The sequence below is a fragment of the Manis pentadactyla genome, chromosome X (genome assembly GCF_030020395.1).
Source record: "Manis pentadactyla isolate mManPen7 chromosome X, mManPen7.hap1, whole genome shotgun sequence".
In the NCBI taxonomy this organism is placed as follows: domain Eukaryota; kingdom Metazoa; phylum Chordata; class Mammalia; order Pholidota; family Manidae; genus Manis; species Manis pentadactyla.
In genome coordinates this window covers 14,036,168-14,063,104 of record NC_080038.1, presented here as the reverse complement: position 1 = coordinate 14,063,104, position 26,937 = coordinate 14,036,168, and the positions used below count along the sequence as shown (strand labels likewise).

Genomic DNA, 26,937 nt, shown 5'->3' with positions numbered 1-26,937 from the left:
TGACCCTAGGGAGACTGCACATCCCACTAGAGGACCACCTGATAACATCATGACTGGCTGTGCCTTCCACTCTTTCCCTAAAATTTTGCTGGGTCTTGACTTTGTACAAGAACTTAATGAAATATAAATTATGGTCACCAGATCTCCTGAAACCCTTTGACTTCTGTCTCTTTCCTCACCTGTTTCCAAAGTGATTCCCAAAGGTGTTTTGAACATCGGGAGCAAATAATATAGAGGAAAAGAAACTGAAGTGGAAGTCTTGTTCAGTAGAGGCAGGAATCATTTTTAGAAAAGTCACCAGGTAAGTGAGGAATAGAGAGGGCACCACTGTATTAACTGCCGACACGAACGGCATTTACTCTGTGTTCTTCTCAGTGCTGTAATAGTAGTGCCCATGAAGTATGTCCTCTTATGGTTATCTTCATCTCTATTTTCCAAGTGGGGAATTGAAGTACAGGTGGGTTAAGTTGTCCAAAGTTACATGGTGGCAGATTACCAAAGGTGTACAAAACAAGTGGTGGATTTGGACCTAGGCGGTCTGGGTTTCAGTCTAGGTTCATGACCTGCCCACCACACTTGAGGGGTTCAGGGCAGTGTCACATGGGATGCTGGGGTTCGGTGGGTTAACTGTTGGCTGGCTGACCCCTGCTTCTCCCTCATCCCCACATCCCAGTGACCCCCCCACACCAAATCTTGCCTTACCTTAGAAGTATCTCTTTTCATGCCAGCTTCCCAGGCATGGGTTCTCACTGTGTCTTCCTTAGTGTACTGCAGGAGCCTCTTCTCTGGCCATCCCACTTCAGATCACCCTCCTCACTTATTTCATAGCTGTAAAAACAATATTGTTCTGTGTCAGGGTCTGGAGAGAGAGGACAGTGGGGAGCTCATTTTGCTCCTGAGTCCTTACCTTAGGCTCTGTGCCTCTCAGGAAACCTTAGAGAAGGGCCAAGGGGTGACTGCCCAACTATGAGCTGGCAGAGTGGCATGATCTGAGGGAGACTGGAAAACTCTCTGTACCCTAGCCACTAGTGCCCCCACCCCCACCTTTCCAGGTGCTTCTGCCCTTAAACTCCACCACCAGAAACTCTTGCTAACTCATAACCACAAGTGCTTTGGTGTGAAAGAGCATGTCAACTGACTCATAGAATCATTGTAGACTCTAGTGGGAATCAGGGAGGAGAGGGACACCCAAGCAAATGTTGCTTTCCTTGAGCTGTATCTCTGGGAAGGAACTGAGATAACCCTGGAGCATGTATACTCTACGGGGACAAAATTGCCCCCATGGGAGTGAAAATTGGTTCTTGGAGGCAAAATTATCATGTATCACACAGGGCTGGGACAAGGATGAGGCAAGTGAGGGGTCTAGGGCACAAAATGTCAGGAGACACCCCCTCTAAGGGCTGTGTGTGTGTATGTGTGTCTACACATATATAAATATATATATATATACATTAGATGGCAAGTAGTGCTGTGGGTAAGGGGATGGAAGGGGTCAGGCAGAAGGAGAAAGTGTTGAGATTTTAAATAGAGTAATCTGGATCAGCCTCTCAGAAAAAGTGATTTTTAAGCAAAATTGGAAGGAGGTGCCAAGGTAAAGCAAGGGGCTTTTGGAGGAAAAGTGTCCCAGGCAGAGGGAGCAGTAAGTGCAAAGCTCCTGAGGTGGGAATACAGCCCGATGTATTGAACAAACAGCAGGGATGCCAGTATAGCTGAGTAAGGGGAGAGTAGGAGGAGACAGGGTCTGGTAGAGGGTCATCTGTGTGGGGAAACTCCGTAAAGAAGCACAGGTCTAATGCCAGTGTAGTAAGTGATCAATAAAGGCCAGTCAGCCTCCCTCCCTCCCTGCCCCCTGAAGCACTAAGCAACATTTACATAGCAGATTGAAATGACCCCAGAAGCTACCAGCCTTCAGAAAGTGAACACAAATGGCAGCTGGCATTTTAAAATGGAAAGCATGATCAGAATACTTCATTATCTGCACTGGCCTTGACCAGCAGCCTAGATTGCTGTCTATGTCTCTAACTTCAGGGGCCCTGGGAATGGGCGATGATGCCCTAATATCCTCCACTTGTCAGAAATAGTTTATTTCAAGGCTGTTATCCTTCCTAAAGTGCACATCTCTCCTGGTGGAGCAGGGTAGACAGCCAATAGTTCAGTGGCTCTCTGCTCTTTTGGACCACAGCCAAGGTGAGAAGCAGCCCAGTATAGTGGTACTGGAGAGCCTAGGCACATATCCTGGGTCCACCCTTTTACAAGTACTCTTGGGCTCATTGTTTGACCTCCCTGAGCCTCAGTTTCCCCATCTGTAAAATGGGGATAACTTGTCTCATATGGTTGTTATGAGGACTAAATGACTTAATATTTATGAAGTGCTTGGTCACAGTAATGCTATATAAATGGCCATTAATTTAAAACAGATTCCCCTTTGGCATTCTACTCTTCCCAGGAGGAAATATATATGAATACATTCACTAATTTGCATTTTATTTTAAGGAACTTACAAACACTCCAAAGCTCATCTCCCAGACCCTTGGGAATGGGATGGTCCATAAACCCCTGAGAGAGCCAAGATCAATTCTAGAGGGGTCAAGGGGCAAGGGGGATGGGTGAGTGGTACTGTGTGAGGGAGGCAAAATAGCAAGAACTAAGGGGTGTGGGGGATCAAGAACACATTTCACCCTCTTCCTATTTTGGCCAAGGCCCACCTAGAACTGCTGACCACTTGCACTTTGGGAAATTCCATCAGCTAGGAGCTAAAGTTTTCTTTAATGATGTCACTTTTAATCACTTAATAAAAATGTTATGTCAGGGTATTTATTGAGCAATGTGATGTGAGGAACGCACAGCTAAGTAAACACTTTTTGGCTGTGCCAAAATAGAATTGTTTTCATTAATTTTTTTGGTTATGTGGTAAAATCTGAAAATACAATTCTTGGAAGAGTGTCTGTTGTCCCAAACCCTGAAGAGCCAATATAATAACAAAATAATGTTGCTTTGTTTGGGGTTCCCACCCAAGAGTGCCTAGATGTGGCACCTTGTTTTGAATCATCTGTCTGTGGAACAGTAAGTCAATCCAAAGGAGGACTGTCACCAGATTACAAGTTTCAGTTGGGTCTAAAATATTCACACAAGGGGCTGATTCATATCCTTTTTAGATCCATTCCTAGAAGATTAAGCCTTATCTTTCCCATCCAACTTGGAGGAGAATGTGTTGGAAGTAAATAATTACTAGTATTACCAGTCATGGGCTTAAGACAACCAACCGTCTCCCATTTTAAATCTTTATATCCCCCACAGTATCAAATAGTGGGAAGAAAAATGAAAACTTCAGAAAAACTCAGACATGACCTTGCATGACTTAGGTGCAGGTAGTTTGTTTGGGAAGTGATCCCAGGAATCAGAAGTGAGAGAGGAGGGAGAGGGCATTAGGAAAAGAGGCAAAGTCAATAAATGGTATATTACTGAGGTCATTGCTGTAGGCAATGAAGGCTCAGGATTGATGGCAGAGTTTTTTATGTTATTTGTGACATGTATTTGAATGGCCTTTTTGCATACATTTGTAAGGCCTGATAGTAAGCAATCTATCTATTGTGATAGGCAGTTGTAACTACTACTGCAAACCAGATTCTGAATAATTGCTGTCTAAGAAGTATTCACAAGTCTTTCTTTTATGGACTCTGCCTCATTGCTCTCAGATCCATTCACCATCTTTACCCCGCTGCTCACAGGAACCTGACCCCTTGCAATATTTGTGTTAAATTCCTGCTCTTGAACTACCTGTCATGGGTTCCTTACTGATCTCTGACTGCTAGAGACTCCTTAATGATGTCATCAGTCAACCCAAAAATATTTTTGAACATCTACCAGATACAAGGCACTAGAGTGGACTCCTGGAGGATAATAAATAAAGCACCAAGCACCTTAGCATCTAGTTGGGAAAACAAGACATAGTGAAAGAGTGCCCAATAGTGTATGTCCAAATGTCAAGTGAATATTTTAGTCAATGAATAAACTTTAAAGAGGAAAGAGCCACCTACATTGATTGCTGCAACCTGGGTGTGCTTTAGAGGGCCAGAGAACTGACATTACGGGTCATCTTCTAAAACTTCCAATTTTGGAAGGGTGAAAATTTGGAGTTTTATTTGAAATCTCCTTATTTTAAAATGTTGCTAAGTATTCCAAACTTTTCAAAAACTTCAGTGTGATTCCCACTGTGTGGCAAGATAGAACTTGGCTGGGAGCTAAAATGGGGTTGTGAGCCAGTGGTGTGCATTTGGGGGAAATGGCTCACTGCATTGGGGAAAAATTTGATGCACAGAATGTTAATGATCCCTTCTAATTAGAAGATTCTGGGGTTCTAATATTTCACTCATGTATGAGGGAATCAAGGCCTTGGCTTAGAAGGGAGCAGTGGGCGTGGAAGAAGGAACAGATGAGAGAGAGACTACGGAATATTAATAACAATACCCTATATTTATATACTCGAGTGTGGTCCACAGAGTTTGTCATTGGAAATAGGGCAAAGCAGAGGCTCAGAAGGTAGGCTTTGAAGTCAGGCTGCTTGGGTTCAAATCCCAGCTCACAATGAATTACTGGTGGGACCCTGAACAAGTCACTTAACTTGGCCCAGCCTGTTTCTAAAGCACTGAAAAAGGCTGATACTAATGAATTCACATATCTTATGGAATTGTTAGCATATTAAATAATAAATGTGTATGAAGCTCGAGTGTGTTAAGCCTGGCTCACAGGAAGCATCCACTGATGTTTGCTATTGCTGTTACCACGTACATCATCTCTCTTTAATCCTTGTAGCGCCCCATGTTACAGTGAAAAGAATGCATGGGAAGGATGACTAGATATGGAGATGGGAGGTAGGGAATGGGAGGAGTCAGGAGCAATGGCCAGAGAGTGAGCATTTGATTTATAGACTTAGCTCTACTGCTGAAACTAACTCTGGGTTTCTGGGCCCTTCACTTAACCTCTGTGGGATTCTTTTTCATAAAGGGTGGTTCCTTGCAATTCATATTCTTCATAATTTTAAAAAATTGAAGTTTTCTGAGTATGTTAGGAAGAATACTGGCTCTCCAAAGATGTCCACATCCTAATGCCTGGAACCTGTAAGTATGTTATCTTACATGGCAAGAGGGATTTTGCAGATCTGATTAGAGTTAAGGACCATGATATGGGAAGATTATTGTGGATTACCTGGGTGGGATCAGTCTAATCATGTGAGTTCTTAAAAGTAGAAAAGGAAGGCAGGAGAGTGAATCAGAGGGATGCAGCACGAAAAGGATGCTCCCAGCCCATCTCCCTGTTGCTAGCTTTGAAGATGGAGGAATGAGGCATGAACCAAGAAATGTGGCATCAAGAAGATGGCTGCTAGAATCTGGGAACAGCCCTCAATTTTCAGCCAGCCAGAAAATAAGGACCTTGGTCCTAAAACTGCAAAGAACTGAATTCTGTAATTATCCAAATAAGCAGGACACAGATTCTCCCCTAGAGCCTCTGAAAAAGAATTGTAGCCTGAACACATTGATTTTAGTCTGGTGAGACCCACACTCGACTTCTGACCTCCAGAACTCTAACATAACAAATTTGTGTTGTTTTAAACCACTATGTTCATGGTAATTTGTTATAGCAGCAACAGGAAACTAACACACTGAGGTTTGAGCTTAAATTAATTTGGCTGGTGTTACCAGCAATACTACCAATTCAAGAACTGGTCAGGTATGGAAATGACGTGCAGTGACAAGGGATAAGTTCTTGGATATTTGGAGTTGGAAAGGCAATGACAGTAAGGCCTTCAGATGGCAGTGCTCAGACTACACTTGGCCGGGTGGGATTAGAGTTTGGGAGGTGATGGCAATAACTTTGAGAGGAAGTACCAGGGAGGCGACATAGGGAAAGAGACTCCATTGAAGGGAGCCAGTTTATTGAGTTTCCAGTTCCTCTATTTGGCTTCCAGTCTAAGATTAGGCATGCCAAACTCCTGCTCATCCTAATTGGAATATATGGACTTTGTTTAGAAAAATCACTGGGGAGTCACACTGAGTATCTTTTATAAACAGACTATAATAATTTTATTTATTGACTTAAATTGAGACTTCAATAAATGAATAATGCATTAAAATTTGCTCTTCATAGGTTTCCAAAGGAAGATATGAAATTTTAAAATGTTTTTCCTTTGTTTGTGCATCTTTTTTTTTTAATTTTTTAATTTTGTTGTCATTAATCTACAATTACATGAAGAACATTATGTTTACTAGGGTCCCCCCTTCACCAAGTCCCCCCCCACAAACCCCATTACAGTCACTGTCCATCAGCGTAGTAAGATGCTGTAGAATCACTACTTGTCTCCTCTGTGTTGCACAGCCCTCCCTGTGCCTCCCCCCACATTATACATGCTAGTCATAATACCCCCTTTCTTTTTCCCCACCCTTATCCCTCCCTTCCCTCCTATTCTCCCCAGTGCCTTCCCTTTGGTAACTGTTAGTCCATTCTTAGGTTCTGTGATTCTGCTGCTGTTTTGTTCCTTCAGTCTTTCTTTGTTCCTATACTCCACATATGAGTGAAATCATTTGGTGTTTGTCTTTCTCTGCCTGGCTTATTTATACCCTCTAGCTCCATCCATGTTGTTGCAAATGGTATGATTTGTTTTCTTCTTATGACTGAATAATATTCCATTGTGTATATGTACCACCTCTTCTTTATTCATTCATCTACTGATGGACACTTAGGTTGCTTCCATTTCTTTGCTATTGTAAATAGTGGCTTTTGGATGTAGAGTTCTATATATGTCTATTAGGTCCATCTGTTCTAGTGTGTTGTTCAGTGCCTCTATGTCCTTACTTAGTTTCTGTCCAGTGGATCTATCCTTTGGAGTGAGTGGCATGTTGAAGTCTCCTAAAATGAATGCATTGCATTCTCTTTCCTCCTTTAGTTCTGTTAGTATTTGTTTCACATATGTTGGTGCTCCTGTGTTGGGTGCATATATATTTATAATGGTTATATCCTCTTGCTGGACTGAGCCCTTTATCATTATGTAATGTCCTTTATCTTTTGTTACTTTCTTTGTTTTGAGGTCTATTTTGTCTGATACTACTGCAACACCTGCTTTTTTCTCCCTGTTGTTTGCATGAAATATCTTTTTCCATCCCTTGGCTTTTAGTCTGTGCATGTCTTTGGGTTTGAGGTGAGTCTCTTGTAAGCAGCATAGAGATGGGTCTTGCTTTTTTATCCATTCTATTACTCTGTGTCTTTTGATTGGTGCATTCAGTCCATTTACATTTAGGGTGATTATTGAAAGATACGTACTTATTGCCATTGCAGGCTTTAGATTCGTGGTTACCAAAGGTTCAAGGTTAGCTTCTTTAGTATCTTACTGTCTAACTTAACTCGCTTATTGAGCTATTTTAAACACTGTCTGGTGATTCTTTATTTTTCTCCCTTTTTATTCCTCCTCCTCCGTTCGTTATATGTTGGTTGTTTTATTCTGTGCTCTTTTTTGTTTCCTTTAACTGCTTTTGTGGGTAGTTGATTTTATTTTTGGCCTTTAGTTAGTATTTGGTTGGTCTGTTTCCTTTGCTGTGATTTTATTTTCTCTGATGACATCTATTTAGTCTTAGGAGTGCTCTCATCTAGAGCAGTCCCTCTAAAATACCCTGTAGAGGTGGTTTGTGGGAGGCAAATTCCCTCAACTTTTGCTTGTCTGAGAATTGTTTAATCCCTTCTTCATATTTAAATGATAATCATGCTGGATACAGTATTCTTGGTTCAAGGCCCTTCTGTTTCATTGCATTAAATATATCGTGCCATTCTCTTCTGGCCTGTAAGATTTCTGTTGAGAAGTTTGATGATAGCCTGATGGGTTTTCCTTTGTAGGTGACCTTTTTCCTCTCTCTAGCTGCCTTTAAAACTCTGTCCTTGTCCTTGATCTTTGTCATTTTAATTATTATGTGTCTTGGTGTTGTCCTCCTTGGGTCCCTTCTGTTGGGGGTTCTGTGTACTTCCATGGTCTGATCGATTATTTCCTTCCCCAGTTTGGGGACGTTTTCAGCAATTATTTCTTCAAATACACTTTCTATCCCTTTTTCTCTCTCTTCTTCTTCTGGTACCCCTATAATGCGGGTATTGTTCCTTTTGGATTGGTCACACAGTTCTCTTAATATTGTTTCATTCCTGTAGGTCCTTTTATCTCTCTCTGCATCAGCTTCTATGCGTTCCTGTTATCTGGTTTCTATTCCTTCAATGACCTCTTGCATCTTATCCATTTTGCTTATAAATCCTTCCAGAGATTGTTTCATTTCTGTAATCTCCTTCCAGACATCATCCCTTAGCTCTTACATATTTCTCTGCAGCTCCATCAGCATGGTTATGAGCTTTATTTTTAATTCTTTTTCAGGGAGATTGGTTAGGTCTATCTCCTTCTCAGGGTTCGCCTCTGTGATCTTGGTCTGTATCGAATTCCTCTGCCTTTGCATGGCGATAGAGGTATTCATGGGGAGCTGGCGCATGTGTTGGCAGAGAGAAAGTCCTTCTTGCTGGTTTGTGGCCTTCCTCTCCTGGGAGAACAGCGACCCCTAGCGGCTTGTGCTGGGTAGCTGCGTGCAGGCAGGATTTCTAATTCTTGCCCAGCCGCTGTGGAGCTCCGCGGTTGCTGTGGGCGTGGCCAGCCTCAGGCTGCTTCTCCAATATGGCGGAGCCGTGTCAGAAGGGAAATGGGCGGGAGGCTGTTTATCGCCATGAGGAGCCTCTGAGCTGCGCTGCCGCCCAGGGGGTTAGGGCACCCGGGGTTCCCTGGGATTCCCAGCTGCTGGGCTAAGTGTCCCGGGACGCTTCCGTCCAGCTGTGGAGTCCCTGTTCCTTTAAGACTTTCAAAAAGCACTCACTTTTCTTTGTCCCAGGTGCGCCAGCTGCAGGGACCCGCTCACAGGTCTTACTGTCCTGTTTCCCTAGTTTCCAGCACCCCATGCACGCACTGTGTGTCTGCGCTCCAGTGCGGATGGCTAGGGCTGGGTGTTTAGTAGTCCTGGGCTCCCTCTCCCTCCCCTCTCCAACTCCTCTCCTCCCACCAGGAGCTGGGGTGAGGGGCGCTCGGGTCCCGCCGGGCCGCAGCTTATATCTTACCCCCTTTGCGAGGCGCTGGGTTCTCGCAGGTGTAGATGTAGTCTGGCTGTTTTCCTGTGTCTTCTGGTCTCTCTTTTAGGAATAGTTGTATTTGTTGTATTTTCAAAAATATATATGGTTTTGGGAGGAGATTTCCGCTGCTCTACTCATGCCGCCATCTTGGTTCTTGGATTGTGCATCTTTTTTAACAATGAAAATGTTTTGTCTCCTGAGAGTGGCCTGGAGCTCAAATAAATGACTCACTGGAAGTGACAACCACCTCTCTGGTTGTAACAAATGGGAAATGAGTGAGGAGGGACCCTAAGAGAAACAGGCTGATACTCAGGAAAATGTAAGGCCTATGGGGACGTCTCCATGGTGGACCAGGAGGAGTGATGTGGAGCATCATAAAGAGAGACAGTAAATGCGAATAAAATTTAGTCACTGAACAATCAGGCCCCTAGAAGAAAAAAAAAATGCCAAAAGAGAAAAAGTAGAAAATAACAAAAAAAACTCTAGAGCTTATTTATCAGATTCTCTCCCTTCATCAATCAAATCTCTGCTGTGAGCACTGTAGGCTCCATGATGAAAGAGGCCAGCTCTGCCTGTGAGCTGGACTGGTCTAGCCCTTGGTTTGCATTTTGATTAGGTTTTACCTCTTAATTGTAAGTCCATGTCTATCAAACTTGTCTACCCTGAAATGGCTGACCAGGACACTTCCTTCTGTACTCTGGCTCTTCTATTACTCTTGAGTTGTCCATTTCTTCTAATGTCTAAGAAAGAGGTAAAACTAAAATCAGCTCCCTTCCCTGTGGGTATACAGCTCTGGTCAAAGGATTTAGCAGAGAAGGAGATTGAAACCATTGGTGACTATGGTCAGCCACTAAGCAAAATTGTAAAGGAGGCAGTATTGGCCTCTGTTACCCTTCAGTATCACTCTCCCTCTTCCCTGGTATCCAGCTCTTCCTTAGTGCCTTTTTGCTATTCTCTGCCTGTGCCACATTCCTGTCCCATTCCACCTCACCTGCCCACACTGATGTCATTCTCAGAATAGCCCGTATTGAACATTGATTTTTCCCAGTACTTTTCAACATGGACTGATATGGTAGGTTTCTGCTACAAGATCAGAATTTAGTCAATTGGGATTACTTCATACTAAAGTGTGAATGACTGACTTCCCCATAATGCTCCCAAGAATAATGCAACAGACTCTTTGTTTGGTGGAGTATTAAAGTAGCCTGAGGGATATATTGAAGAATGGAGACTAAGAAGAGGCAACTCCAATTAAATTAGAGCATCAAAGTTTGTCTTCTTGGCTGCAGGGTCATTCAGAGCTTGAGCACTCATCCAGTCCAGCTTTCAAGCAGAATTCTGTTTTAATTATCCCAGAAAATAATCAGTACCTTATTCTCAGGAAATAGGCTCCCGGGGGCTACCAGGTATGTTGCACTGTGCAATTTTAGTTTCCAAAAACACTTATTCTAAACTTTTAATTGTATCTCAAGATACCACTATGGTAATAACCATTCCATTGTAATTAAAAAAAAATTTTTTTTAAGATAACACCCATGTGGATCAAAGTTTGGGGAAATGACACTCTCATGCACTGCAAAGGATAGTATAAATTGGTTCATTTTCTGTAGGGCATTTTGGCAACCAAAATTCATGGAATTTCTGAAGGAAATATGTATGCAAAAATTTAGCCAAAAAGATTTATTGTAGTTGTTTATTAACTGTGCAGAACTGTATACACCAAAATGCCCATCAAAAGGAAATTTGTTATATAAATTAAAGGTACATCCAATCAGTGAAATGCTATGCAGTTATCAAAATGGTATTATTGAAAGTTGTTTAATGATATACAACAATGTTTAGGATATACCGTCATGAGAAAAATCAGGTTATAAGTAGTATAAGTGATATGGTCTTTCTTATCATCATATAAATACATGTACACACATATTCATATGTCTGTGTACTTATACACAGAGAAAGAGACAGGAAAGAATATATGCCAAAATGTTAATGTTGTTTTATCTCTGGGTGGTAAAGTCATAGGTAGTTTTAAATTTCTTTGTTTTGTTTATCTGTAATTTCTGAAGTTTCTCCAATAGCTGGGTATAATTCTTATGGAGGAAAAAATAGAATTACTTTTCTTTTAAGGAATCTGAGCATGTTCCCCAAATAAATAACACAGCAGTTCTTATAGCTTATACACCCAGAGGCATCTAATCTAGTTTTAAGTCATAATAAAGAAGTGGCTTAATAGGTATAAAGTCTGTGCTAAAAGGTATAAGAAGCACAGTCAATGAAAGTTTAATTTATGCAGACGTATACATTTACAAATTCTAATGAATATTAGCTAACAACTAAAGTTCTTAGTCATCATTTTTAGTTTAAGATGTACTAAACCATATATAACAAAATATATAGAGTACTGTCAACAGTTAAATTGGAAGAATTGCTTCACCAGAGATATGTCTTTGTAGAGAATTGAAAAGTACTGATTAGGCTGTTGAAAATAATAGTAAATTAACATACTGCCCTCTTTTGGTAGCTATTCCAACATTTCACATTCACTCCCATTGAAGACGTTAATCTACAAATTCATGCACAACATAAATTAATTTTAAATCATCTTTTTCTTCAACAGAGAATGCTGATAATTCCAGTTTGTTATCACCATCTGGTAAGACTTATTTCATGACTTTGGGGAATTTCAGGAAAATATGCTAAAAGTTCTCCACGCAATATGGCATGCAGTCAGTTACAGCAAAACTGTTTTCTTCCAAGAAGCCTAGTTAAATTCATTATTAAACCTACATTTAAAAAATCAATAGCAAACATAGATAAGAGGACAGGCGTATTGATATGCCCATATTGCTGGACAAAGTTGGGGAATAAATTGTGGGGTTTCGTTACAGTCACTGATTATAAGTTCTTCACTACTATTTTTAGTATTGTAGTTCCCAAGTCTCCTGAAGAGTATGAAGAACATAAAATGTGCTGAATGGTCTTACATCCATGGGATGAGATATATATATTTCCTCAGTAACCCAATGAATGAATATTTTCAGAAGGCTTCTAAGGGCTTAGCACTCAAGAGAATGGGAAGGCAAATAAACTAAAACGCGCTTCCGAGACTGCTAGAGGGAACTGCAACCTCAGAGATAAAGTAGTCCAGCCCCATCCCTTAGCTGATGAGACGGTGACTCTGGAATGGCTGAGTGACTTAGCTAAGGTCACATAGTTTGTTGCCCCCCATCACACAGAGAAGCATGTGGCTTCTCTGCCTCCTACTTCTGTATTCTTTCTGGTATACCATACATTACAAAACAATCTTTTATGGTAAGGATTAAGTCAACTCACATTCTATGCTTAGTTGTGTGAATATGAGCTTCTAATGTTATTAATTCATTGAAATAAAATGAATAATAATAGCTGTTAGTTCTCATGCACATACTACATGCCTGAGAATATTCAGACATCTCATTCTATTTTCAATCTTGTAGCATAGGAATCATTATATTCATGTTATAGTTGAAGAAACAAGATCAGAGAGGATAAAACTTGCTCATGTTCACACATTCTCTGGAGCCAGACCACTTGGGTTTGAATTTGGCCACCACCCTCCCACCCCTATTGCTAGCTGTGTGACTGTGGGCAAGTTCCTTCACCTTTCTGTGCCTCAGTTTCTTCATCTGTAAATGGGGGGAATAACAGTACCTGTTTCATAGGGTGGTTGTAAAGATGAAATGAGATAACACATGCCTGGCACAGAGTAAATCCTCAGTAAGTAATAACTGTCATTCTTATGAGTTATTAAGTAATGGGCAAAGATTTGAACCCAGGATTACAAGTCTCCAAAACCCACACTCTTTTTACTGTGCCAATTTGCCACCTTGTTATTAACCTACTAGGGTAAAATGAACCACTGTATTTTTCTTCTGGTACAACAGCCTTCATCAAACTTAACCATGGTGATATCTTTACAAAATCCTGTTTGCATGGGATGGGGTATGTGGTTTGGGAGGCACACACTGATTCCAGTCACAGCTGGGTTCTGGGTGTCCTGGGGGAGAGCTGCACTAACTGGGAAGTAAGAGCCAGTGCACATCCAGGGATGAACAGACAGCTATGCCTACACACCTCTTTGGATGGCATCACCAGTCATCAACATTCAGAAGAATTAATAGGCAAAACCCAGCTTTGGCCATTTATTTTGTTCTGCCTCAAGAGGAAGGGATTCTACATCCACACGTTGAATCTTACTGCTCAGTAACTGCCTTACTTCTCAAGAAATATCCTTGGTAATTTTTTAAAAATGTAGTAAATGACAAAACATGGAAGCAGTAATGTAGGACAGACAGGGTGTGTGTGTTTCAGCCAACGCATGAGTGGTCTAAAACAGCCAGGCCAGCCAAGCGCCTTGACACACCCAGATGTTGTCCTTACTGGCTGAAGAGCAGGCTACTGCAAAGCTTGGTGTAGTTGTAAAATGTTTGTGTTTACTTTTCCTGTGTATACACAGAGGTCAAGCCATTGGATCCTTTTAATATTTAAACATGCAAAATGTGCATAGTAGACTGACCTCTTAGCTTAAGTGGAATTACTCCCCAGGAAATTTATAACTTGATTGATTGTCTTAATGGCAGCCTTATTTTAAAATAACTTACCAGGAAATTGTGTTAGGTAGTTCAGTACTGAGTGATAGCAATGTTGTTTTTTTTAAACCCTAAATTCACTATGGGAAGAGTTGCCAGGCACCATTACAACTGAGTGGAGCCAATGTGCCAATATGTTTCATAATTGTAGGTCAGCAAATTAAAGGATAGAGTGTTTTCTAAAACTGTCCAGCTGAAGAATTTTGAAAGTGCTATTTTTCATATTTTGTTGTGGTTCCTAAATTTATTTCCATAATAGTCCATAGGTAGGTGCAGGCTTTGTGGTCTTGAGACTCAGGTTCTTCATCAATAAAATGAGATAGTCATTTCATCTCTTGGGTTCTTTCTCTACAATTCTCTGATTAAATGTCTACTCACTGAGTGATTATGGGACCTGGAGACTTAACTACATACTGTCTGATAGCGGGTTTTCTGATTCTTTCCATAATTATATCTGAAAAGTTATAGCTCCCTAAAATTCAATCAATAACTGTTTCAGAGTATTAATTTGAAAATTTTGTTTTTTTTTTTTTCTCCTGCAGCTGAATCACCTCTTATTCGTTTTGTCCCCTACTTCACTGGTACTCCAGGCAAGATTTTGAAAAAATTAAAGCCCAATTTGTTTTAAGTTTTTGATTTAATTATACTTTGTATTGTTTTTTTTCCTTGGGATAAAAGAGGTTGAAACAACAAGCCTAAATGGTAAGAGTTTTTCTGAAGCAAGTAAAAATTGATAGCCCTTAATATGAACATAAGTACGATGAATGGTGTTGAAGGTTTCCATATTGAAATAGCAAAAAGTCAAAACAACAAAAAAACACCCCCACAACTGTCAACCCTGAAAGGGAGACCTGAACTTTCTGGCTAACTGATAAAATTGTTATTCACATGGAGAGAACAGTCCTCCACCACTCTGTTCTGGGAAAGACAGGACAGACCGACCACATTTTGACTACTCCGTATTACTTGCTGTCCAACACAGTGCCAATCCATTTTATGGGACAAATTGCTTAAATGTGAAAAGCACATCCAGTGACTTCAATATGATTCAGCATGGATTGGGAGGCACAGAGTGTTCAGAAACAGCCTTTTTACAGATGATTTCTATCAATTTTTAAATCGTATGAAATGGAAAAAAGCTGGCATCTTCTTCATGCTAGAGAAAAGGGTGAATAACTGGACTATATTTGAGGGAGGTGGGCAGGGCAGCACATTCTGTTCCCTCCCCAACATGGGTAGACAGCCTTCTATCTTATTGCAGTCAAAACTCAACACTTTTTACAGTCCCTTTAGTTAAAATAAAATCTCATCATGTGTTCAGTGGTGAAGGAGCTAAACAATCATAGATGTAGCTCACACTGATCTAAACTGGCTTAATTTCATATTTGGTCCAATGGGAAGGGCCAGACATTATCATTTTTATATGCAGTTACTTTTTAAAGTGACAGAACATCTTCAAAATAGCTTTGGTAGTTATTTTTGTATCATATTTTATGTGGGGTTTTAAAAAAGTATGATGATGCATGCCTTTTTTCCCCCTAAGTTTCATCCGAATAATAATTTCTAGAGTAATTTTCATTTAGAAGTTTACCAATAGAATACATTTTGAACTGGATATTTTAAATGAAACAAGATCAAAATCAGATTTTCCTAATAGTTGAACATAATGTTTAAGAACTCCAAATTTAAACTAGAATTACTTAAAAATTGCTTTAAGAGTGTACTATTAGGTAAAGATGTATAAGCATCCACAGGGTTATGTATTAAAGTTAGTATTAACTGGTAATATCATATCTCTTAGGGACTTTCATTATAATAGAGAAAAAAAGGGACAAAATATTAAACCACATAAATGGGTTTATTTAAATCTAATAATTATGGAAGTGTTGCTGTGTTTTAGACACATAACTTGTGTTCAGGAAACACATTTTGAATGAATGAGTACTTGCTTAGGAATTATCTCTGGGAGTTGGAGAATGGATAGTGTGGTGAGGGAGTGGGCAGCAAATATGTTTGATAGTGTCAGTTGGCTTTTGCAAAACTCTGCCTCTCTGGGATTTTGGGAACAGTGAAATGTTTAAGGAACCTAGGAAGATTCATGTGTTTGTTAATCATGCCAATAGTTAGGCTAATTTTTATTATTTTATTTCAGATGCTACTTCAAACGTATTATCTACTTTAAACAAAACAGGTAATATCAAGTTATTTCCAAATATAATAGCTTATCTTCTGTACCTTCTTGAGCTTCTCATTTGTGTGATTGGTCTTCTGGGTTAGTATAGGTTATCTCCTTGCCCACTTCCTGTGCCTTTAACTGTTGATTTATTACTCATTTTACTTGGACATTTAACTATAATTTTGGTGTCACCACACTCTTGAACTTCCAAACTGCTTATGGCCATAGCACTCCATTTAAAATAACATTATTTAAACAATTATAATAGTAATACACCTTAGCTCATAAAAAATGGAGAACATAGAAAAATATAAAGAAATTAGAAATAATCTTTAATGTAACTTTCCTAAGACTTTGTTAATAATGTTATATTTCCATTCAGTATCATATATATATATACATACTATAATATATATATCTTTTACAAAATAGTCATAGTTTATAGATTTTTGTATCTCACCCCTTTAACTTTATATTAAATTATAAGTATTTTCCAGTGTCCCTTACTGTTAATGACTTGATAATACTCCGTTGTGTTATATTGAACATTATTAAAGTTGTTTATACATACTTTTTTAATAGAAATTGTTGTAATGAACATCCTTGTGCCATTATCTTCCATTCATCCCTGATTTCTGTAAGATGCACTCCAAGGATTGGACTCAATGCATTAGCATTATGAATATTTTAAGGCTCTTGATAATTACCTTCTAGAAAGGTTGTACCCAGCAACATTCCTGCCAGCAGTGCATGAGAATGTCTGTGTCACTACCTTTGCTGAGAGCTGAGACTATAACATATATTATTATATCTTTTTCTCAGTTCCTTAGGTTCTATTTTTTTTTTGTATCATTAATCTACAATTACATGAAGGATATTATGTTCACTAGGCTCCCCCCTTCACCAAGTCTTAGGTTCTATTTTGTATTCTTGCTGATAAGTTAGGTTGAACATTTTTCCCAAAAGCACTTTTGTTACTAGAACCAGAAATTCATGTCACAGTTGTATTTTGTTAGCTCTGGAAAGTATCAGGGCAAACAAAATAATATATTTAAAGGATTCTTAATGAATGCAAAATGCTATCAGCCTCTGTAATTAACCACCAGTCATTGCCTGTGGTTGAGTCACACATCGAAACAGAAACTCATCAGTAACATATACATTACTGGGGTTTCTAAAACTATCATATAGCATCATCATTAAGTGCTTTTCCAAGATCTGGGCTTTATGTTTTCTTCAGAATTTGCCATCTCACCCTAGGAGACAGACCTTTGCCAATCTGTGTCTTGAACACAGCCTCTTCTAATTGGCCATCCTTACACAAGGATTTCTGAACCTGGTTCTCCATTACCTGGGAAATGAACCATGGGCTCTGTCCCAGAAGTGTGTTGAGAAGATATTTCTAAGGCTTGCTTCTTCAGAGTATGTTAATATTTGCCTGTGAGTCATTGACTTTGAAGTTAGTCCTGGTTCTGCTTTGAGCTTGTATGACTATAGTTGAAGAGCCTCCACCTCTCTGAGAATAATTTTATCTGTCAATACAATGGGGATAATATTGTATCAACTCCTAAGGAAAAGGGCAGGAAACTTCCTTGATTACAGAGTATAGTAGTCATATTTTAGATCCTGTGTTTACTGTTTCTGTTAACTTTATTCTGGATCACCTGCTTTTTACAACCTATCACCTGAAGGTTTGTCCTGATAGTGACTTAATTCTACATATCTGAAGTGTAAGTCCTTGTTACTTTGTCTAGCAGCAGTGCATGGAAACTGCAGGAGAATTTCACAAGCAGTGGGTGTGTAATGGGCGTGGTCTAGCTGTGTAAACATGGAAATACAAATCCCAGACCCACCCTATTACCAGTGCCATACGATCTGCACATGCAATTCCCATTCATTCTGTTCCTGAGCTGACCAATACTCTTGAAGTGTCACAGTATAATTTTCTGAGCACTTCACTAAAATGATACTCATGCCAAATTGTTTTTTAAAACCAAGCAACAATTCTGCTCTAATATTTAAATTGCTTCTTTGCAGAAAAAACTAAAATCACTGTAGTAAAAACCTTCAATGCATCAGGTATGACTTATTATCGGTATCAAGACTTTCTGTTTTATAACTAAACTAAAATTAAACAAATGGCTGGTGTTTGTCTTCTTTCACTTTTTTCCTACCTTTTAAATATGAAATCTGTTCTTAAAGAATAGATGTTTATGCACTGGGTACCTGAAGTTGTGCTAAATGTTGGGGCTATGTAATAATGATCAGGCACAATGCCCACATTCAAGAATCTTCTAGTCTGTGGGGAGAGACAAGGCAAACAAACAGATGACTAACATGAACATGTACACAGATAAAGGCAGTGATTACACAAGTGTTTCTGACATTGTTAAGAGGCATGGCAGATAGAAGGGATGGTGCTAATGGTTATCAATGAGATGTAATTTATGAAGGCAAGATTATTGGAGAAGTGAACCTTAAACTCATTTTTTTTTTTTTTTTTTTTTTTTTTTTTAGGAGAGCAAGGTACAGGCTTTTATTTAGAAATAAAGTGAGAGAATAGAGCTCCTGGCTCATGCCAGGAGGGGACAAGAGAGCCCGTAGTGGTGCATTGTCTAGGGGGTTTTATAGGCAGTTGAGGATTTTTTGAGAAAGTGGCTGCCCCAGAGGGGAAGAGAGACAGAGAGAGACAGAGAGAGAGAGAGAGAGCAGGGGGACAGAGAGACAGAGAGGACAGAGAGAGCAGCCTCAAACTCTTTTTTAAATCAAAAAAGGAATGTACTTTTAAGTACCTAGTGCAAGACTAGGGATACATGACCTGCTTAACAAAGGCTTCTGGTTGATTAAACACAGGGGTTGGCAAACTATGGCCTCTGGGCCAAATATGGCCCACCACCTGTTTTTGTAAATAAAGGTTTTTTTGAACACTGCCATGCCCATTTGTTTACATATTTTCTAGGTTACTTTTCCTATAATGAACAGTATGAGTGAGTAGTTGTGACAGACTATATGGCCCACAAAGCCTAAAATACTTACTATTTGACCCTTTACAAAGTTTTCTCACTAATGATTTAAAGGATGACCTGTGGCCATGGCCTTGGGGGAATTGCAGATAACAGCCCTAACATAGGGAAGAAAATTCTCAGTATGGATGAGCAGCAAAAGACACACATCACTGGAAATGAAGGTGCCACTAAAATTCAGAGAAAGGTGTGAGATGATAGAATGAAAAGCTTAGTAAGCAAGAGACAAATAGTTATAAAGAATATTTAAAAGCATTACTACCCACCATCTGTATATTCTATAATATTTGTGTAGTGTATATTTCTAGTGAGTTACATCCACAAGCATGTATATTTAAAATGAAATCTTTCCCCTTTGGTGTGGGTTAACATTACTGTGGAACAATATAGAAATCTACATGTCAGGTAACTTTTGGCAACTAAATTCAGTTTGCTTGCTGAATCAAAACTCTTAGCTGAAGCATGATGACTATATAGCAAACATCCACCAAACCATTCTAGCAGGAACCATATCACCTGCACTAACACAAATTATAATTTTAGTTTGTGTTCAAACTACTTCTCTTAAGAAAGAATTAAGCACACATACAGTGCAATGAAAATAAAAGAGCAATCAGGTATTACATACATAATTCTGATGAAACCAGACCTAACAAGAGTAGCAAAATATTCCTTAGTGTAACAACCTTTCCCCTTGGCAGTTTGCTTAATGCATTATCATCAGTATTTGCCTGCCACATTTACTATAGATTTCTTATACTTCGCCAAAAGGATGAAATCAATGAAGGCAAAATTCTTAAGGAGTAAACCTTGAGTTCTTTTCAAATCAAAGAAGAGATATACTTCTCCTTTCACCAAAGGAGAAAGTGTTTCTCAGGTTAATGAGTATGAAGTTTTTTGTTGTAATGTGGCTTATTTCATCCCTTATTCATCTCCTTTGTATGCCTGCGTGGTCTGTTGTCCTGGCCATCACTCCATTTTGCCTTCATTATAACTTTTTATTTACTGGCTGGTATCACTAGACTGTAAGCTCATTGAGGGCAGGGGCTGCAGCTGGAGCTTTCCAAAACCTATAGAATATGGTAGGTGCTCAGCAAATATTTTTTGAATTTTGTAATTTTTGGCCATGTTAAATGGTATCATGACATTGATGTTATTTCACACATACATTTGCATAAGGAGCTAAGACCTGCATTAGAGTGTTCATGGACTCCCCTGAGCAGGAAAGGAAGGAGGAGTTACGAGTAAGGGCTATTCTATTTAAAGCCTTTATACTTGATTTGCATTCACATTGTTCTTTTTATGTTGGACAGAGGAGGGATAAACTGGGAATGGGGCAAAGAAATGTTAGGGAGGAGTAGGGGATCAGATACTGACATACTAAAGAATAGTAAAGATTCAAGTTTCATAGCTGACCAAGTAAGAAATGAAAACTGTCATTCTTTTAAGTCTTTGTAAAATTCATCCAGCCAGTTACATCCACATTTTATGCCTAAGTTTGTGAATTCTTTTGATAATGAAGTATATAAGTACAGGTGTTGACATGCTTAACTGGCTAGCTGTGTTTTCTTTGCAGGAGTCAAACCCCAGAGAAATTCCTGCAATTTGTCATCTGTTTGCAATGACTCAGGTTGGTTTTTGTGTACATTTCACATTACCATATAAATTAGCTCCATAAGAAAAATGGTTTGTTTTTCTCCTGTTGAATATGCGATATGTGCCTCATCTGTCTCTTTTCATACTACCTGGGTACTAAGAGTCCTGAATGAAAACAAAAGCAAATTTTAGATCTTGCTGAAATTGTCTTACTAATACCTAGTGAGATTATGGATTAACATCCTTAATATGAGAACATGAAGCTCTACACCAAATAATTTTAACCATAGCTTTGAATCCAAAGCTTTAAATAAATACCCTTAGAGTTGATTCATGAACATAACTAATAATGAACTTAATATTGAAAGCCACTTCTTGTCTATGAATCCTTGCATCTTTTCCATAGGACCTTAAGTATTATAGCTTAGAGACAGGATGTTGTCTTTTCCTGAAAATAAAACTAACAACTCTAATAGAATGCTGAAAACCTCATGTATACCTGGTTTAATGGGATGCTAATTCCAGTAGTGCCCATAGTGTATTTTGCCATCTCTAACTAAGACTGTCTACTATTTTTTAAACTTGATATGGAAATCTCTTGAGAACATGCTATTTTTGAAATAGGAATATTTTCCCTTCTGCCATGGGCCAGAAGAAGTGAAACAACCACTTTTCTCACATTGGTTTGGCTCTCTGGGCTCCCTTGTTAAAAATCAATGAAAGCAGATGTGAAAAACAGAAAAACATGGTGTGGCAGGTCAGAACTGGATCATGGGAAGACAGAAGAGGAAGGTAACGCAGTATCATATAATAGTAAAGTCTTAGTATGACTCCACTGAGATAAAAAAAAAATCATTATAGGAATGTTTTCCTTTTATTCTGTTCATTTTAACAGTTTAATAATTTGAAAAACATAGGGAATAGTTTCAAGTAAAATAAGTTAAGGTTGGATAGTTTAGAAAAGAAGAAAATTTTCTTTTGAAAGAATGCTCCACTTTCTGTTTGTGTGAATGAGATTTATTTATAAGAGCTTTTTGCTGATAGTATGCTCTAGGTAGGATATAGCAGGAAAATATTAGCTGGTTTTGATTAAAGAAAAATAAACACTGTTGGATACATTTCTCTTTCCTCTTGTATAACTCTCTCTTCTCTCCTTCTTCCCTCGCTCCTCCTTTACCCTTTGCTTTACTGAATTCTCCATAATTCCATTATTTTTATGCTTCATCTATGTTTTGGACTGGTGACTAACGTCTAGTTTAGTGTTGTGTCTACATGTTTGATAACTTTGAAAATTGAACATTTAGTCAAAAAAACTGGTCATCTTGAATAACAGATGCCAGGAAGCTGGTTGGAGTAATGTTTTCCCCAATTAAGTGACTGAATTGACCACTTGTTTTAGTGTCTGGTAAAAACCACCTCATCAGGGAACCAACTCTTTTGGCACCAGAAATTCCATTATATCCTGCCAGAAATTAGAAACCTTCACTTCTTGCAGGTTCCAATCTGGATTCATTAAGGGAAATGGAGGCTGTTGAAAAAACTGGGGGTTGACTGGGCAGAGTTAGGCTGAGGGTTAAAAGGTAGTGGCTTCCTGGTTGCTCTGCTACCATTGTGCTCTCAGCACATTTATAAAACTCAACATGTGCTCAACAAGACTGAAGGATGAACTTGGAGAATGAAGGGGTGAAGGTGAGAAACCATGGGTGTTGGCGTGTGCATGAGTGTGCACACACACACACACAATAACTTTTCAAAAGCTAAAATTTTTTCAGAAATGGATCAGTAATTCTATGCATATATCAAGTATCTTTACTTTTAATAATTATGTACTATGTTAATTGAAATTTCAGTACCAATGTGCAAAAGTTGAGGTTCTCAGTAGAAAAGTTGCTGAAGTAGATAAATCATGTTAATCACTGGTCTGGTGGCTTTGTCAGCCATTTTAAGTGGAAGTGGACCATTGGGTACTTGGCTGTGGGAATGAGTTATACACTGAGGTGCAGTAAAAGATAAGATGAGCAGGCCTTCAACCCTTTAGCTAGGGTTTGTGAACTACTGTCCATAGTCCAGAAATAGCTGGTCACCTGTTTTTGTAAATAAACTTTTATTGGAACACAGCTAAGCCATTCATTTACATACTGTCTATGGCTGCTTTTGTACTGCAGTCACAAAGTTGAGTAGTTTCAATAGAGAAAATGTGGCACACAAAACCTCAAATACTTATTATCTAATATTTTACAAGAAGAGTTAGCTAACCCCTGCTCTAGTCATCCTTGCCCATCTCCTTAAGAAGCCAGTTTTTTGTCACTGTAGATTATGTATACACAATGTGCTTCTGTTAAGGAGTCTCTATTTTATTTGTTTCCAGATGGTCAAAGCCCCTCTGAATATACCCTGTAGGAAATACATTAACCAAAATTGAGTTCAGTATTTCCCAAAGTGAGCATTTTGAGAACAGGGTTTTTCTGGCATTTCTGGGATAAAAGCTACAATGAGTTGTTCAGTTGAAGAATGGTTTTGTCCTGTACACTATTCAAGTTTCAAAGCAAAATCTCAACTTTGTTCCTAGGAAAGATACAGCATTTGGTAGCTATATTTTAAAAAGAAAAAAAAATGGCAAAGAATAAATAGACTTTCACAAGGTTGCTTAACTGCTGAGAAACACTTTTTCCCTCCGTTCTTATCTGTGTAACTGCAACTACAACAACTTAAAAAGATTTTTCGCATTAGAGCCACAGGGCCCCCCCCCTTTAGCATCTTTAAGGGAAACAAAGTTCTGATGAGCAGCGTGTAGGGATAAAATTGCTTGACAAGGAGACAAGTTTTTTCCTCTTTCTGCATTCCCACATAAAATTTATAGTTCATATTTTCAGGTAATTATGTTGGTAATTATTGAGTAACTTACTGATGGGAAAGAGTAAATGTGAATAACAACAGAGTTTTATGGAACTCTATTTATAAAGTAATCTGATAATCTTTTTCTGTGTTGTAATAATCCTAAAGCTCTAAGGATAAAGGTCTCAAATTTCTTTTTGAAAATTTATTTTTAGCATTTTTCAGAGGGGAGATAATGTTTGAATATGATGAAGAAAACAATATTACCCAGGTAGGTTTTAAAGACTTTTTTCTATCTCAGTCTTAGAAAGTGAATTCTTGCGTATTTAAAGATTTGTTGACAGTTCAGATTATTTATGATAATTGGCATATTTACTTTTATGACCAAATTTAAATAAAATATATGTGTTGTTGAGTGACTAGCTTTGTCAAGAGGGCTTGACTTTCTAACAGTTGTGGTATTTTTGTTAATAATTACACTTTAGTTTTCACTAGGTTTGCTGCTAAATAAGAATGTTTATTTAATGCAATTCTATGGCCAGTCAAAATTTTAAATTATATTAGAAACTCCTAGCAATAAGAAATATAACATATTGAACCAAAGAATAGACTTCTGAATCTCATACTGTTCACCCCATGGGGAACTGGATGCAATAGTTTCAACCTTCCCAAAACCTAGATTGGTTCAGAGTATCCCAGCTAAATGTGGTTTGTTCATTCAGTGACTATTTCCTGAACACCTGCTGTGTGCCAGAAAATGAGCTAGGTGCTAGAAATGCAGTGATGGCTGCTACCAAGGTTCTCTTTGGACACTGGGATCTTTCACTTAAATTTGGGACCTTTCTTGTAGAAAACTTTAAAGTGTTATTTTGGGGGAAGAATAATGGAACAATGAAAGACAGAAATTAGCATATCAGAATTTCTGATTCAGAATATTTTTTAAAGAAAACAAAAATATAACTGGCTTAGTCAGTATGGATTTGATTGTTTGCTAGACAGTATTCCATGCAGTTAGGATTCACAGTCTTTGGGTAACCAACACAACTGAAGGACAACTTCTTGTTAGAGTGTAAAAATCCAAAACAGTATTTGTTGTATTCTTAATTATTTTCTGCTTCTAACAGAATCGAAATATGGCTAATGGCACCTTAACTGGAGTCCTGTCTTTAAGTGAATTGAAGTGAGTAATCTGCTGTTTGATTTAAAATTTAACACATTGACCATGGGAAGATCCTTGTGAGCTGTCTTTACTTTCGGAAAACAAGAATAAGAAAGAGACAGATGCAAAGTTATAAAGAATTGCAAACTAACCATAGTCACTTGTCATCAACTGATAACTCTGTGAAGCTATTCTTTTTGGTGCTCTGAAATTATGTAAGAGCTCCATCTGAATTGGTATTTGAGTTGTAAATGATTTGGTAGCTAGCAAGGTTGAAAGAAGAGTTCAAGGTAGGACTCCATTTCATGCTTTCATGAAACATCAGTGATTCAAAAGTCAAAGAGAGGTCTTTGTTAAGCAGACCTTAGTTTATAAAGACAAGCACAGACCATGAAAAATGCATCACAATAAATGTTTCTGTGACTTAGTGTACTTGTAAGTAATTCATCTTAATTACTAGACTTGAAATATAGATGAGCTCATTTACAGGCACCAAGCATTTGTTGAGTACCTATTATGTGCTGGGCCTTAGGGATAAAACCCAACTCTCTGAGATGGAAAACTGGGTCTAGAGCGGTTCTCACCCCAGGCTGCATATTAAAATCAGCTGGGGAGTTTAAAAAAATCCTGATGCCCAGGCATACTCCATAACAATTACATCAGTATTTGGGGGCTAAGACGCAGGCGTTGGTATTTTTTAAAGCTCCCTGGGTGGTTCTAGGATGAGGTCCATTTTAAGAACCAGGAGCCTCGTGTCTGGTAGGAAAGATGCAGAGTGCAAACAAATGATAATATAATACGATCCCTACAATGAAGGTGACATGTACAGGGTACCGAAGGACGTCCAAACTATTTGAATGTAGAGCAATTGGAGAGGTCAGATCTGACTAGAGGGGCCAGGAAAACCCCAGAGAGAAGGTGGCCTCTGAGCACAGTGATGGAGGAGCGGCTTCTGTAGCTGGAAAAGCTAGCTGACAATTGCCACAGTCCTTCTCTTCTTCCCTCCAGGGCTTCCCTGGAGGCACCTAGAACTATTGCCCATTCCTTGGAGCAGGGTTCCTCAGTGCTACTGACATTTTGGGCCTCATAGTTCTTCGTTATGTGGGGCTGTGTTGTGCACTGTAGGGTATGTAACGGATCCCTGGCCTCTATCCACTAGATGCCAGTAGCACCCGGCCTTCAATTATGACAATCAAAAACGTCTCCAGATGTTGCCAGGTATGCCCTGGTGGGCAGTCACCCTGCTTGAGAGTCACTGCCTTAGAGTGAATTCCTTAACTAGATTTCTTTCATCCTAACTTCCTGTGAAGCTCTGCCATGTTGAAGAACTAAAAGTGTTGTTCAAGTGGGACTGGAGGTGAGGAAGGAGGGAAATTCCTGAAGAGGGCTTGTGAGGAGGGGAAGGCAGGACTGGAGAGTGCTAGAGGAAAGGCAGGGTCAGGTGCACAGGCAGTGAGGAAGAAACCCAAGGCACAGGGTTCCCAGAGAGAGTGGCGGGCCCTTCTCAGAAATTTTGCCGTGGGTCGGCTGTCCCTGAGGCCTTCTGCCAGAAGCTGCTGTGGGTCGCAGTAGCCTAATGAATAACAAGATTGTTCAGCCATAATTTATATCTTGCTGTTGGCTAGAAACAATACAGCTTCTGTCTGGTTAGTTTCCCTTGTCATATAAATAATTTATTTTTCCCAAATAGGAATCTTTTATTATATGCAGCGTTTCTTCAAAGTGAACACTGCAAGCAATAAATTCCATATGCTTCATCTAATTGACAAAAATCTAACTTGTTTTGAATTTAACATCACCAGTGATCTTCTTCATGTTAATTTTTCTTATTTTATTAACAGACAGTCAGAGCTCAACAAAACCCTGCAAACCCTAAGTGAGGTAATCATAGTACATTCTGTACATTGTTTATGATTGTTAATATTTGGGGGGAAGCATGGAGTTCTGCATTCCTGAAGAGATATATATTTAAATTCCCCCAAATCTGTCATGTAAAAGAATAAACAGATGACTTCCATTACTCCAGAAATCAGAAGTAGGCTCAATGGATGGATGTTAACAAGGGGATAGATTTTCCTTCATGTAAAAGCAAATGTTTCTTAAAATGAGGGCTCCCCCTGTGTGACAGTGAGCTACCTGGCACTGGAGGTATCCAAGCAGAGTCTATGGCCTGAATAGCTTTGATCATACATCAGGAATCTGATAGGAATGTGAATTGGATGATCCCTAAGGGTTCTTGTGGTTCTAAGATTCTGTGATTAGTCCTTGGTCATCTTGCTGGACATTTTCAACTGTCAAAGTTAACATATATATGCATACCTTTATTTCAGACGTATTTTATAGTGTGTTCCACAGCAGAAGCCCAAAGGTCAGTCATTT

General features: G+C 39.0%; 1 protein-coding gene across 5 annotated transcripts in view; it reads left to right on the top strand.

Annotated features, from left to right (window-relative positions):
* ADGRG2 (adhesion G protein-coupled receptor G2) overlaps positions 1–26,937 on the top strand; it is a 119,417-nt gene that overhangs the window by 65,689 nt on the left and 26,791 nt on the right. For 2 of the 5 annotated variants that reach the window (XM_057495949.1, XM_036912866.2), the window contains 10 exons: positions 11,759–11,794; positions 14,312–14,350; positions 14,448–14,471; positions 15,922–15,960; positions 17,983–18,024; positions 20,545–20,598; positions 23,615–23,670; positions 24,524–24,579; positions 26,400–26,439; positions 26,889–26,926. In XM_057495949.1, the coding sequence (XP_057351932.1) occupies positions 11,759–11,794; positions 14,312–14,350; positions 14,448–14,471; positions 15,922–15,960; positions 17,983–18,024; positions 20,545–20,598; positions 23,615–23,670; positions 24,524–24,579; positions 26,400–26,439; positions 26,889–26,926 (424 nt within the window). The remainder of the gene's footprint in view (positions 1–11,758; positions 11,795–14,311; positions 14,351–14,447; positions 14,472–15,921; positions 15,961–17,982; positions 18,025–20,544; positions 20,599–23,614; positions 23,671–24,523; positions 24,580–26,399; positions 26,440–26,888; positions 26,927–26,937) is intronic. The other 3 variants (XM_036912867.2, XM_057495950.1, XM_057495951.1) reach the window with 3 other exon arrangements.